The following is a 15481-nucleotide window of genomic DNA, read 5'->3' as shown; positions in this document are numbered from 1 at the left end:
CAGTTACTGTAGGGTAAGTAACCATTCTCTCTTCTTTGAGTATGGTGTCAGTGTGGACTTCATTGTAGGTGACTGGCAAGCAGTATCCCTATAGGACACTGGGAATGAATGAGGAGTTTCAGTTGTATCGGTCAAACAGTGATTGTAGTACTGCTCTCCCAAAACTGGCATCCAACCTATCCACTAAAACCAAGGAGCAATGTTTGATGAAGGCCAGGGGTATTACTCTACATAGCCACCTTATAGATTTCTGATAGCACATGCCTGAAGCAGGCAGAAGATGTTACTTGTGCTCTGGTGGAGAGAGCACTTGATGTTCAGTGAGAGAGTACACAAGCCATAGCAAGACTTAGTGTGTTATCCATTTCCATAGTTTTTGTGATGAGATGGTTAGATCTCTAGAACACCTGATTAGGGCTAAAAGTAGATAGGGAAAAAATCTGAATGGTTTCATCCTGTCAATGTAATCTAATGTGTGTAACTTCTTTTCCCCCATTGCCAAACATGGCTTCAAGAAGAAGACAGGCAGGTTGATTAACTGGTTTAGGTAAACTTCTGAGGACAACCTTAGGAATGAGCTTCAGGTGAGGTCTCAGCAACACCTTGTTCCTATGTAATGTCATATAGCAAGGTTCAGCCATAAGTGCCTGAAGCTCCCTCACTCTTCTGGCTGAAGTGATAGCCACAAGGAAGATCATCTTTCAGAGTGAGGTGATGCAAGGGGCATTCTGATTCAAGAGGTTCAAATTGGGGCTCCATGAAAATCTAGAGTATTATTGAGGTCCCAGGCAGGGGTGGGTTCTCATACTGGTGGCTTAACATTTGGTAACATTGGGTGAGAGAAGACCAAACACAATTGCACAGGTGCATGCAAAGCTGAAATTGCTGTGACATGGATATTAATCCATGTTGAACAAAAGGCCAGCCTGCTATAAGTGCAATCAGTAGTCAAAGTGGACTTTGCATATCAAGAACCTCTTCCATTTAAAAGAATAAAGTTTTCCTGCTCTGTATCAAGATTTCCGGGACCTGTAGGGAGCAGTCCTGGTCAATGGTACTAAACACCCAATAGCCACATCTTCAGGTGCAATGACTTCAAGTCTGGATGAAGCATCTGGCCATAGTGCATAAGATCAGCTCCAGGTGGTTTGGGAGCTTTTCGAATAGCAGTGCCATAGGATAATGCCTCAGATCCAGCTTCAGTGCCAGATGCCACCCCAATACCAATGATGTCTCCTTCACTACACTACCCTGATTCATCTCCAGAGTGGTTCTATCCTGTGCACTGAATGAGGTAGGGGTCCTGTGCAAAAAAATAGTATGTGATCATGTAATTAGACACGGTCATAATGCATATGATACCGGGGCCAAATTTAAGATTGCATCAACAATCTGAATACTGGCATTTCTTTAATTCTGAATACTTGACTTTGCAATTTTAACGTTCTTTTAATGTAAGTTGTATAGATGGGTGGGTGGGATGTGCATTCGAGAGAGAGAGATCTTATATATACAGTACTGATATTGCAAGAAAACAATGGAATGCTGAGAGATGCAAAGTTGAGGTAAATAGAGTAAATTAACTAACATATATTTGCTATTTTAATTCAATGAAAATAGCGCCAGCCAGTGAACGTGCAGAGGGACACCTACCGGCTGGTCTCATTAGTTCTCCACCTAAACCCCTGGAAAATAGAAATGAAAAGGTATTATTTTCAGATGATCAATTACTATATACAATTAGGTATGCTGCTTACTGGAACACAAGAAGTTTTTAGATGAAAAGTATCCACAGAAATTCAACAAGTAACACTCAAGTCTTCCCAAGATTAGGTTTGTAATCCCTCCAATCCCTTATGTTTGACCAACTCTCAAACAGCACTGTCCCATCTACTGCCTTAATTCACTACAAAATGCTCTATACAAAACCTTATTGTACACTCCATCTTTTCTTTTCCAAAGAACACAGACCTAATTTCTCTAATCCTATTTGAAAAATAAAAGGCACTCAGGTTCATGCTTTTTTCTAATAGCCTCACTTTAGAAATACTATGGCCTCGTGGAATTTACCACAGGATTTTTCAGTCACAAAAATCTGTCACCATACTACAGTCTTTCCACTTGAGAAGCAATTGTTTGAAAATCTTTTCAAAAGATATTAGAACTTTATTCTCTAGTTTATTCTTTTATATCAGAGCATAAAGCTTCAAAGCCTCTTTGCTTAGTGTTATCTGGTAATAGAAAAACTAAGTTTAAAGCTTTAGAATACAGATACATGCCTTCTACATAGGATGGATTTTTGGAAGAGCTCTCCTACAATATACCACTCAACACAATTACACTGGTAGTCCAGGCAATGCAGACCTGCCAACCCTACAGGTTTTCCCATAAGTTATGGATTTGCAGACCTTTCTATGGGGAAATCTGCTGGGTTTGGCTGCTGTTCCTCATAACCCCTGCCTCCTAAGGAAGGGCAATCAATCCATTATTCAGCATTTCACTAAACTGACACAAGGTATCAACCTACTTATATTCTAAGTGTTACTGTAGTGTTGGCACTCCCTATTTCCCTCCCCCACTCCCCTAAAAACCCACACACTATCTGCAAATTTCATGACCTACCTGAACGTGCTTCCTTCAAGGTTTATAGATCAAATTTAGTCCTTAAACTGACTGCTGCAGTACCAGTTTCCATTAACCAACTACTTTCCATACAATTCTGGAGCCTTAAAATGCTAACTCAGTTCTACAGAAAATGACTTTTTAATAGAAGCTCAGTGTAATTCAATGAAATTCACTCACTGGGGTAGGAAATCCCTTGCAGGAGAGTTGGAATGGTAAAGCTTCCAGATCGCAGACCTAATATTTATTTGAACATGAATGTTTACTTCCACTTTATTTAGACCCCAATTAGAACCAAGTAACAGTACTTTGTTTTTAATTTACATGCAAATTCAAATTACTTTCACAGAATTATTTTTAAAGTCATAATTTTGAAAGAAGTTCGGAATCTCCTTTTCAAATTACAAGGATAACCTTACATGGAGTGTTTTAGAACTGAACAGCTTCTATGGCATCATAAGCAGTAAGTGTTATTCAGGTGTCTGAATACATCAATCTGGAAGCTTTCCAGAAAGTCAAGAACCTCTGCTGACATACAGTATTCCATATTAGCATTAGTCTTGGATTAATGGTGATTTACATGGTCTTTGTTGAATGGAAACTATTAAACAAGTCCTGCCATGCTTTCACAACACCAGAATCCCAAAGAGTATGCTTCCCCCTTCCCAAAACTTAAAAACCTGCTATCTGATTTCCAACTTTATATGCACATATACACAATACCAAAACATTTCATACTTTCATTACATAAAGCAACTGCTCACTGATATTCACATTATTTGTTGATTCTGTTTTGACTTTAGGCTAGATTGTAAATTCTTTTCCACATAGAGGTTCATTAACAATCTTTTCTTCACATGTTACACATATAAGAATTTCTTCAGAGAAGTTTGCAGCTCACCTATTTGCTAACAGACCTAGAGTGCCAACTGAAGATAATTAAACATACTTAAATAACAAGAATTAAAACATTAGTAGCATTCTCATGTGCACAAATTCCTCAAGTGGTACAAAAACACTACCAATATATATGATGGTCACCATTACCTATAAAACATAAATGTTCTATACTGAAAAACATTAAGAGACTTATCAAGCCAGATTAAGACTGGAATCAAGTTTGGACATTTTAGCTCTGAAGTAACAGAGGGTCCTGTGGCACCTTTAAGACTAACAGAAGTATTGGGAGCATAAGCTTTCGTGGGTAAGAACCTCACTTCTTCAGATGCAAGTAATGGAAATTTCCAGAGGCAGGTATAAATCAGTATGGAGATAACGAGATTAGTTCAATCAGGGAAGGTGAGGTGCTCTGCTAGCAGTTGAGGTGTGAACACCAAGGGAGGAGAAACTGCTTCTGTAGTTGGATAGCCATTCACAGTCTTTGTTTAATCCTGATCTGATGGTCTCAATTTTGCAAATGAACTGGAGCTCAGCAGTTTCTCTTTGGAGTCTGGTCCTGAAGTTTTTTTGCTGTAAGATGGCTACCTTTACACCTGCACGTCCACCAATGTTATATATGCCATCATGTCCCAGCAATGCCCCTCTGCTATGTACATTGGCCAAACTGGACAGTCACTACACAAGAGGATAAATGGACACAAGTCAGATATCAGGAATGGCAATATACAAAAACCTGTAGGAGAACACTTCAGCCTCCCTGGCCACACAATAGCAGATGTAAAGGTAGCCATCTTACAGCAAAAAAATCTGATGGGATTTGTTATGCTCATCTTCAAATGATGTGGAAACTAAATTAGGCTCAACTAGCATGGAACCAACCAAAGGTCACTGAATCATAGAATTTGGATCATAGGGGGAAAAAAAACAAAAAAACTTTTTTTTCCCCTGTAGACACAAGACTATGGGTGAAATCCTGACTCAACTGAAGTCAAGAGTAATTTTGAAAATGATGTAAACAGAGTTCTCACTTTTTGCCTCCTTTTCAGACATCTGACAAAAAAATAGGTTTCCCTGAACACAAAGAAGCTGAGAACTAGCTGATCTACATGCTAGTAGAGGGACCTATCTTTCATAGCTACTAAATCTATTTGCAATCATTCTTCCTTCTAGCAACCACTAAAGTCTCATTAGACATTACCCGATTTCAAAACTTGAAGGCTGATATAAAATACTTTGCTTGTAGATATAAAATACATCACCACCATCTGAATATCAGTTTAAACAAAAAGCAGTTCTTGAAGACATAAGGAAGAACCAGTGTTGCTGGGTGTAAAATTATTTGAAAATTATTTGGATTTGTGGGAATTGAAAGAGCAATCTTTTCGCAAGACTGGAATTTGCCTCCCACTAAGTTTAGATGCCTCAGAGTCTTTCACTGGGATGCATGCCAAGAGACATGCTTGCCCTGAAACTACTGAGATTTCAAAGACCTTTGAGGTTGTTAACAATGAGGCAAGCTTATTATCCTTAGCCTGGTACTTGCAGATACCTGCAGGCTGTCTTACCCTCTCAACAAGGTTGAAATATCCTAGACTTTTCATTGGAAGCACAAAGCTTTTGCAACACTTGAGCCATGTCTAGGAGGTTTGTTAGGGAAAAAAGGGTGGGATTTGGAATACTTGATTTGGAAGTTTTGTCACCCCAGTAATCAGAGCCATGATACATACTTATATTTCAACTCATTGCAAAACAGCTGTGCTTGATCAGCCAGTTCTTAAAAGTTAGGCAAGTCATCACATTTTGTTGCATAAGGATGCTGCAACAACAGCTGAACACATTAGTTAGCACACAAGGAACGATCCCAACACAGAACACGATAGTCTAAACTCAAAGTTCCATGTTTACCATATTACAAATGTGAAATACCTTCTTATATATGTAGCCATCTACAACATACAGACAGTCTCTGAATTCAAAGCAATTAGATCAAAGCAAAACAACATGCAGTATGTGGCAACAAATGACTCAAGCAAGTGGGAGTTGCTCTTCACTAAAAAGGTTAATGGTGGCCAGATACTCAACACAATTAATATTAACAAGGAGGAAGAAATGCAAGCCAAAATGGGGAAAGAACAGGTTAAATTATACAGAAATAAGTTAGATGTATTCAAGTAGACAGAGCCCAATGAAATTCATCCTAGGGTACTTGAGGAACTAGTTAAGGCAATCTCAGAACCATTATCAATTATCTTCGAAAACTTATGGAGGACAGGTAAGGCTCCAAAGGACTGGAGAAAAGTCAAACATAGTACCTATCTTTAAAAAAGGGAACAAAGAGGACCCAGAGAATTATAGACCAGTCAGCCTAACTTCAATACGTGGAAAGATGCTGGAACAAATTATTCAACAATGAATTTGTAAGCACCTAAAGGATATTAGGGTTGTAAGGAATAACCAACATGGATTTCTCAGGAACAAATCATGCCAAACCAACCTAATTTCCTTCTTTGACAAAGTTAACTGGCCTAGGAGAAATGGGGAAGCAGTAGACAGGACGTATCTTGATTTCTGTAAGACTTTTGACACAATCCATGTGACATTTTCATAAGCAAACTAGGAAATCAAGTATCAGAGGGGTAGCCGTGTTAGTCTGAATCTGTAAAAAGCAACAGAGGGTCCTGTGGCACCTTTGAGACTAACAGAAGTACTGGGAGCATAAGCTTTCGTGGGTAAGAACCTCACTTCTTCAGATGCAAGTCACTTCTTCTTGCATCTGAAGAAGTGAGGTTCTTACCCACAAAAGCTTATGCTCCCAGTACTTCTGTTAGTCTCAAAGGTGCCACAGGACCCTCTGTTGCTTTAAACTAGGAAATGTGGGCTAGATGAAATTACTATAAGGTGGGTGCACAAGTGGTTGAAAGACTGTACTCAAAGGTTTGCTGTCAAACTGGGAGGGCATATCTAGTTGGGTCTCAGTTATTTGAATAACGTAGTGGTGAATATGCTGGTAAAATATATATATATATATATATATGGACACCATGCTGAGAGCAGTTGCAAGTACTTTGGAGAATAGGATTAGAATTCAAAACGACCTTGACAAATCAGACAATTTGTTTGAAATCAACAAGATGAAATTAAATAAAGATAAGCGCAAAGTACTTAACTTAGGAAGGGAAAAATCAAATGCACAAATACAGAATGGGGAATAACTGGTTAGGTGGTAGTACTGGTGAAAAGGATCTGGGGGTTACAGTGGATCAAATATTGAATGTGTGTCAACAATATGATGCAGTTGCAAAAAAGCTAGTATTCTGGACTGCATTAACAGGAATGTCATATGTAAGGCATGGGAAGTAATTTTTCTGTAATTTTTCTGTTCTATTCGGCACTGATGAAGTCTCAGTTGGAGTACCATGTCCAATTCTGGGTGCCACACTTTAGGAAAGATGTGGACAAACTGGAGAGAGTCCAGAGGAGAACAACAAAAATGATGAAAGGTTTAGAAAACCTGACCTAGGAGGAAAGATTAAAAAACTGGGCATGTCTAGTCTTGAGAAAAGAAGACTGAGGAAGAACCTGGTAACAGTCTTCAAATATGTCCCCTGAAGATAGGACAAATAGTAATGGGCTTAATTTTCAGCAAGAGAGATTTAGGTTAGATATAAGGAAAATCTTTAACTCTAAAGGTAGTTAAAAACCTCCAATGGTGGGGATTCCACAAGCTCCCTTGGAAGGGAGAATTTAAGAACAGGTTAGACAAACACCAGTCAGAGATGGTCTAGGTTTACTTGGTCCTGCCTAAGTGCGGGGGGCTGGACTTGGTAACCTCTCAAGGTCCCTTCCAGCCCTACATTTCTATAATTCTATGATTAACACTATGCATCATGGCATATTCAGCACTGACTGAAATCTTGAAGGCCTAATAAATCCACTGTTAGTAGTATAAAAGCCAGAGACAACTATCTGGAAGAGGCACAGCAACTTCAGCTTGTATCAATACTTTACTCATCTCTAAATCACCATGTTACCCCAGTCTTTATGGCAAGATATATATCAGCTTCAGAACTGGAGTCAAGAAACGAGATACAAGTTAATGTTCAGAATCGCTCTTCAACCTCATGTTTCCTTCTCAATCATATGCAAAAAGATGCCTTTTAAAGAAAAGGATCATTATTTAAAATGTAACTTTATTCAAAGCTTCTTTGATAATGAATGCTACTACAATGCCTTAAGTACATTACAATAACGTCCCAGCTAACAAGAAAAGGCATCAACCATACTTGTTTCAAGGTCACCACCACACAGACTGGATTTAAAGTGCTTCAAATATAATTAGGCTGGGATATTGACCTCGTTTCCCACATGAGATATCTTAAGACATAACTCTCCACATGTGTCATGTTTGAAGCTTTTGTTTGCACTAGGTAATGCTTAAAGTAGGTATGGGCATGTCAATTTTTCCCAAACTACAGAATATCATACACACACAAAAAGGTATACTGGACCCAGGGCCGGCTCCAGGCACCAGCTGAGCAAGCAGGTGCTTGGGGTGGCCAAGGGGAAGGGGCGGCACGTCGGGCTCTTCGACGGCAATTCGGCAGAGGGTCCCTGGCCCTCTTGGAGGGAAGGACCTGCCGCCGAAGAAGAAAGCGGCACGGTGGAACTGCTGCCGATCGCGGCTTTTTTTTTTTTTTTCCCCCCGCCGCTTGGGGCGGCAAAAACCCTGGAGTCAGCCCTGATTGGACCTGATGCTCGGCTCACACTGATGTAACTTCATTTGTTTTCCCTGGAATTACTCCTGATTTACATTAGATTGAAATCAAAACCAAGCCCATAGTATCTCATGCTTAACTAAAAACATACATGAAAATTCTTCAGCCAACCAGCACTCTTAAGAAAGCTTTTGGACAGAATTAGTCAATACCATGTCTAAAGGAAAGGAGAATGTAGGCAAATACTGAATTTGTGTAGACTAACTTTTTCATGACAATAGTAAATCTACAAAAACATTTAAGTAGGAGGTAAGGGAGGAACTAATGTATGAAAAAATGATTAATGAACCAGAGGGCAGGGAGATCTGTCTTAACAGCATATAAAAATAAAGATCTGATTACAGCAAATGTATTACACAATATCTCAATTTCTGAGACAATGCAAAATCTTGTTTGCATATTAAAAAACATGATCTGCCCTATAATTCTTTCAGGCATAACTTAAGTCCACAGTTCATAATTAGGTCAGTTTCACTAATGGTAATCATTAATAAAAGGCTAATTTACATGTAGTATGAGGTAAATCAATACCCCATTTAGAGCATTAAGACTTTTACTAAATCCTAGATGGGAGATATTAGGTGTATGAAAAGACCTTGCGATATAGCTGACTAGCAAGCTCATAGCCTCTCAAAATGTACTTTACAGCTATTAAAACTTGTTAATTACAACTTTTTAAACATGCAACTCTTTACACTTTACCTCAACTTCATTTTCTGGCAGGCCTTTGAAGTTTTATTGTGAAACTAGCTTATTCATCATGTTAAAATTCATTAGCATCAGAAAAACTAAATACTTTATTATAGTTTCACTTTTGTCCAGTATTAAATATACATTTATGACATTCATGAATGCATAAAAAAAATCTTTTGAGGTAGTTTAAAGTTTAAGAACAGAAAGATGGAAATAAAATTTACTCAGGTGAAGCAATTTCATTTTCAACATTCTTACTGGGTCTTGTTATACCCTGAAGATTCCAGGGAGTCATTTCTCAAATGGAAAGCATTATGTGCAGTAATTACTCATCATCAAACAAGTTCAACTTGTTCCACCAAGTGCTTGCCTAGTCATACCTAAGTCAAATTGCTGGTTTGCTTTTAGAACCTGAACCAAAGGTTTATTTTTCTTAGGCAATTTTAAAGAATTTTTTTATCCATAACAATAATATTTTTAAAATGTGCATTAAATTAGGCATATCTGTCTTGTATACAACTATTGCTTAGTGCAAATTATGGTTAATCGGTATGCTACTTGACAGAGAATTAAATTTAGAAGCCTTATCTGTGATGAAAACATTAGTAGGCATCTTATGAACACCAGTAAGTGCAAGATGTGCACTTTGTGACAAAAACAAAATTATACCCAAGCTCCACCCTGGCATTAAAGAATTTATAACAGCCAAAACAGCCACCCACAAAGCCACTATAACATGTAGCATCAGTGTTATAAACTAAGGCACATTAAGCCATAAACTAGTAGAAGCTAGCTCAAATCAACAAGTACGGCCTTTAAAAAGCAAATTTTATTATCTTGAAACTTTGACAAATCCTAATGTGTTTTCATGGAATGGGAAAAATTTTAAGTAATGTTACTGTCATAGATATTCAATTCTACACTACAAATGCACCAACAGAAATAATACAGCATCTTACAGTCAGATACACCATGTCCAAAGAGCTCAGCAACACAAACATCAAGAACATACACCGCAGTTTTACTTAACACAAGTTGTTTATTTGGATATTGATTCCCTTAGATCAAAGGGCCAAAACTTGAAGCCTGATTTCAGTGTTAACTCACTTTTTATCCAAATTCTCACGCAAATTACCCTTTACTTACTAGAGGATTTACTGAATAAGAACTGAATGAAAAAGAAACAATTCAATAAAGCTTCTATCTGGCCCAAGAATTGAAAAACAGAATTGAACTTCTTGTAGCACTGCTGACAATCGATTACACTGCTCTACAGCCAAAATGCTTCTGAAATAAATGTAGTCAAACTTTACTAATTCTGGGTCACTGAGAACCAAAATGATGCTTAAAATTGTTGATTGGCTCTAGTTTTCAAGATATGCTATTGGGTCAGTATATACGACCCTTGACTTGGGAATGGCAGAGGATAAGTGAGTTATAAAGGGAAGGGATCTCAATTTAAACCAGAAATGACTAAAATACATCTTTGACTGGATCTATGAATAAATCTATGACTAGGTTTGGACAGTACTTGCTTTTTAGGCAAAACAATGAATGATGCAATCTGAAGCTGGTATTGCATCATACATGATATGAATTGCATCATGTTATTCCTAGAAGTCATGGATGATGCAGTCATAATGAAGCTTACATCACTCTGCTGAACAAATTGCCCTATATCAGCTCTAGAAATCATACAGTGTTGTGCTCTCTTATTTGTCAGTGTTTGATTTTGCAAAGGGACACATTTCTGTTTAGCCAAAGTGAGCGAGATGCCTCGTACTTGTGTGAACAGTGCAGATAACTTCTGCTATGTTTGTGGTGAAGTGACTTTTGCATCACAAAAGCACAGTATAATCACTATGGTTAAGAAAGCCTATCACCTTTATTTTGGCTGCAAAACTGGAGATCAGGACAAGAGGTGGGCCCCACACATATGCCGCAACACTTGTGCAACAAATCTTTGCCAGCGGTTGAACAGGAAAAGGAAATCTATGCCTTTTGCAGTGCCAATGATTTGGAGAGAGCCAACAGATCATACCAGCAATTGTTACTTCTGCATGGTGCCTCCAGTTGGGAAAGGTGTGTCAAAGAAGAAAAAGTGGACTGTGCATTATCCAAACATTCCATCAGCTATACGCCCAGTACCCCACGGAGAAGGACTGCCGGTTCCTGATGCACCAGAATCATTCTCACTTGAGTCAGACGAGGAAGAGGAAGAGGATGAAACTTCTGGTCCTGAACCATCAATGTCACAGGACCCACATTTTCTCCCATCCTCCTCCTCTGAACCACACCTCATAACACAAGGTGAACTGAATGACCTTGTCAGGGATTTGGAACTACCCAAGAGTAAGGCAGAGCTGTTGGGCTCCAGACTACAGCAGTGAAATCGCCTGGCAGGTGATGTTAGGGTTTCCATGTTCCGTGACCATCAAAAGGATCTTGTCCCATTCTTCTTCATGGAAGGTGATCTTGTAGCCTGCAACAACATCGATGGTGTGATGGCAGCCCGCAACATCGTTCACAATCCAGATGAGTGGAGGCTGTTCGTTGAGTCATCGAAGACGAGTCTTAAAGCTGTTTTACTGCATAATGGCAATGTTTTGCCATCAATTCCAGTTGGTCATGCAGTCCATATGAAAGAAACCTATGACAACATGAAACAACTTTTGAGGTGGATAAACTATGACCAACATCAGTGGCAGCTTTGTGGCGATTTGAAGATTGTTGCTCTCTTGCTTGGTCTGCAGACTGGATACAAAGTACTGCTGTTTTCTCTGCGAATGGGATAGTCGTGCAAGAGATTCCCACTACATCAAGAAAGATTGGCCACTCCGACAGTCATTGGAGCCTGGGAGGAAAAGTGTTCAGCATCCACCACTTGTTGAATCAAGGACGATTTTGTTACCATGCTTACACATCAAGCTGGGTCTGATGAAGAACTCTGTCAAGGCCATTGACAAAACACAAGCAGCTTTCAAGTACCTCCGTGGAAAATTTCCAAGGTTAAGTGAAGCTAAGATAAAGGAAGGTGTCTTTGTTGGTCCTCAGATTCGTGAACTTCTTCGAGATGATGCATTTGACCACGCACTGCGTAGCAAGGAAAAGACGGCATGGAAAGCCTTCCAGTTAGTGGCAATAAATTTTCTCGGAAACAACAAGGCAGACAACTACAGGTTGTTGGTGGAAAAGCTCCTCAAGGCATACAAAAGCCTTGGTTGCAACATGTCACTAAAGATACATTTTTTTGCACTCTCATCTAGATTTTTTTCCACCGAACTGCGGAGCAGTGAGCGACGAGCACGGCGAGCGATTTCACCAGGACATTGCAACAATGGAGAAACGCTATCAGGGCAAATGGAGCCCATCAATGCTTGCAGACTATTGCTGGACAGTAACAAGAGATGCTCCATTTAATGAATACAAGAGACAAGCCAAGAAGCGCCGAGTAGACACTGAATAGGACTAAACTATGTACAGAATAGTTTTTTGCCTTTTGTTGCATAATAAATTTGGTTTATATAACCCTTTTGCTGATTTTTAAAGTGTTACATAAACAAGACAGGTGAAATATTATCATGTAAAGCAACCATAAACACATTAAAAGACCTAGGTTTACAATTTATGATTAAAACTCTACTATCTACACAATATACATATACATAAAATGTAAAAACTTAAATATCTTAGAAACAGTAGCCAATCAATTGTTTTAATTGTCATATTTGAATTCAGCACATCAAAATACATAATAAATAGCACATTTTATCTCTGAAGCAGACGACTTCTCAAAAATTGTAGACCAGTGTTACAAAAGGATTCATAGATTCTAGAACTGGAAGGGACCTCGAGAGGTCATTGAGTCCAGTCCCCTGCCCGCATGTCAGGACCAAATACTGTCTAGACCATCCCTGATAGACATTTATCTAACCTACTCTCAAATATCTCCAGAGATGGAGATTCCACAACCTCTCTAGGCAATTCATTCCAGTGTTTAACCACCCTGACAGTTAGGAACTTTTTCCTAATGTCTAACCTATACTTCCCTTGCTGCAGTTTAAGCCCATTGCTTCTTGTTCTATCCTTAGAGGCTAAGGTGAACAAGTTTTCTCCCTCCTCCTTATGACACCCTTTTAGATACCTGAAAACTGCTATCATGTCCCCTCTCAGTCTTCTCTTTTCCAAACTAAACAAACCCAATTCTTTCAGCCTTCCTTCATAGGTCATGTTCTCAAGACCTTTAATCATTCTTGTTGCTCTTCTCTGGACCTTCTCCAATTTCTCCACATCTTTCTTGAAATGCAGTGCCCAGAACTGGACACAATATTCTAGTTGAGGCCTAACCAGCGCAGAGTAGAGCGGAAGAATGACTTCTCGTGTCTTGCTCACAACACACCTGTTAATACATCCCAGAATCATGTTTGCTTTTTTTGCAACAGCATCACACTGTTGACTCATATTTAGCTTGTGGTCCACTATAACCCCTAGATCCTTTTCTGCCGTACTCCTTCCTAGACAGTCTCTTCCCATTCTGTATGTGTGAAACTGATTTTTCCTTCATAAGTGGAGGACGTTGCATTTGTCTTTTTTAAACTTCATCCTGTTTACCTCAGACCATTTCTCCAATTTGTCCAGATCATTTTGAATTATTACCCTATCCTCCAAAGCAGTTGCAATCCCTCCCAGTTTGGTATCATCTGCAAACTTAATAAGCATACTTTCTATACCAATATCTAAGTCATTAATGAAGATATTGAACAGAGCCGGTCCCAAAACAGACCCCTGCGAAACCCCACTTGTTATACCTTTCCAGCAGGATTGGGAACCATTAATAACAACACTCTGCGTATGATTAACCAGCCAGTTATGCACCCACCTTATAGTAGCCCCATCTAAATTGTATTTGCCTAGTTTATCTATAAGAATATCATGCGAGACCATATCAAATGCCTTACTAAAGTCTAGGCATACCACATCCACAAGACTCGTTATCCTATCGAAGAAAGCTATTAGATTGGTTTGACATGATTTGTTCTTTACAAATCCATGCTGGCTATTCCCTATCACCTTACCTCCTTCCAAGTGTTTGCAGACGATTTCCTTAATTACTTGCTCCATTATCTTCCCTGGCACAAAAGTTAAACTAACTGGTCTGTAGTTTCCTGGGTTGTTTTTATTTCCCTTTTTATAGATGGGCACTACATTTGCCCTTTTCCAGTCTTCTGGAATCTCTTCCGTCTCCCATGATTTTCCAAAGACAATAGCTAGAGGCTCAGATACTTCCTCTATTAGCTCCTTGAGTATTCTAGGATGCATTTCATCAGGCCCTGGTGATTTGCAGGCATCTAACTTTTCTAAGTGATTTTTAACTTGTTCTTTTTTTATTTTATCTGCTAAACCTATCCCCTTCCCATTAGCATTCACTATGTTAGGCATTCCTTCAGACTTCTCGGTGAAGACTGAAACAAAGAAGTCATTAAGCATCTCTGCCATTTCCAAGTTTCCTGTTACTGTTTCTCCCTCTTCACTGAGCAGTGGGCCTACCCTGTCTTTGGTCTTCCTCTTGCTTCTAATGTATTGATTAAAAGTTTGAGGATTTGAGGATGGAGAAAGTAAAAATATAATTTGACCATAAGGCAACCTTTTGGCCATTTTAGCACTTTGTAGGATAAGGAGAGATTACAAATCACTTCTCTAGACTAAGTTCAGGAATGCAGAGCTCAGGCATAGTAATGAGGAAGAAAAACTACAAATTACTGAAGTTGTGGACTAGCAAATATGCTGCTTTATTTGGAGTTTTTTCCCCTCACTCTTTGGCTCTGTCTATCCCAATCCCATCTACAATACAGCATCAAATGCAGTTCTCACCACCTTTTAATTAGGATTGACCACATAACATGCATCAACAATCCTAATTCCAGTTCAACAACACTGGTTTAATAAGAACAAAGTCCTAGGTCTGGGCAGGGTCAAAAAGAATTTGAGTTTTCCCTTCCGTGAATTGAGGTTCTAAGGTATATTAGATGTAACATACCTATGTTACTCAACTTTAAAAAGCTGAATTTCAAATATTTATTGGGTTTAAACAATATTAATTGCCACAATAGACAACAACTGTTTTGGTTTCAAATTTCTTACCTGTACAATTGACGACTGCAAAGCTGCAATAAAACAGATGAAAACATTTGATTTATAAATTGAGTCTTTTCCCCTCAGCCTAATGTCATTCTTGTGTAATACGTATTATGTAACAAAAGTGTTTCTTTAGGACTTGGGAATTCAAAGGCATAATTTGAAAAAAAAAAATGTTGATGTTCTTTCACAGAACTAATTTTCAAAAACATATAAACTTTACAAATCTAGTCAGAATTCATACTCAAGGCAAACAAATATAGTTCTTTATTACCATCATTCCACAACCTGTTTGCTTCTGTATTTACACTGGCAGCTAGGTGCACTTTTTTGAAACATTTGCTTTCAAAAATTTG

At 38.7% G+C, this 15481-nt stretch overlaps 1 protein-coding gene across 4 annotated transcripts in view; it reads right to left on the bottom strand.

The window, feature by feature from the left end:
- The window catches only part of TBCD (tubulin folding cofactor D), a 256152-nt gene that overhangs the window by 89507 nt on the left and 151164 nt on the right, over positions 1 to 15481 (bottom strand). For all 4 annotated transcript variants that reach the window (XM_054047295.1, XM_054047293.1, XM_054047291.1 and 1 more), the window contains exons 23-24: positions 15132 to 15154; positions 1654 to 1685 (exon numbers count right to left, since the gene is read on the bottom strand). In XM_054047295.1, coding sequence (XP_053903270.1) covers positions 1654 to 1685; positions 15132 to 15154 — 55 coding nt within the window. The remainder of the gene's footprint in view (positions 1 to 1653; positions 1686 to 15131; positions 15155 to 15481) is intronic.

This window comes from Malaclemys terrapin, chromosome 13 (assembly GCF_027887155.1).
Source record: "Malaclemys terrapin pileata isolate rMalTer1 chromosome 13, rMalTer1.hap1, whole genome shotgun sequence".
Classification (NCBI taxonomy): domain Eukaryota; kingdom Metazoa; phylum Chordata; order Testudines; family Emydidae; genus Malaclemys; species Malaclemys terrapin.
The sequence above is the reverse complement of the archived record's forward strand: the minus strand, read 5'-3'. Positions and strand labels throughout refer to the sequence as shown.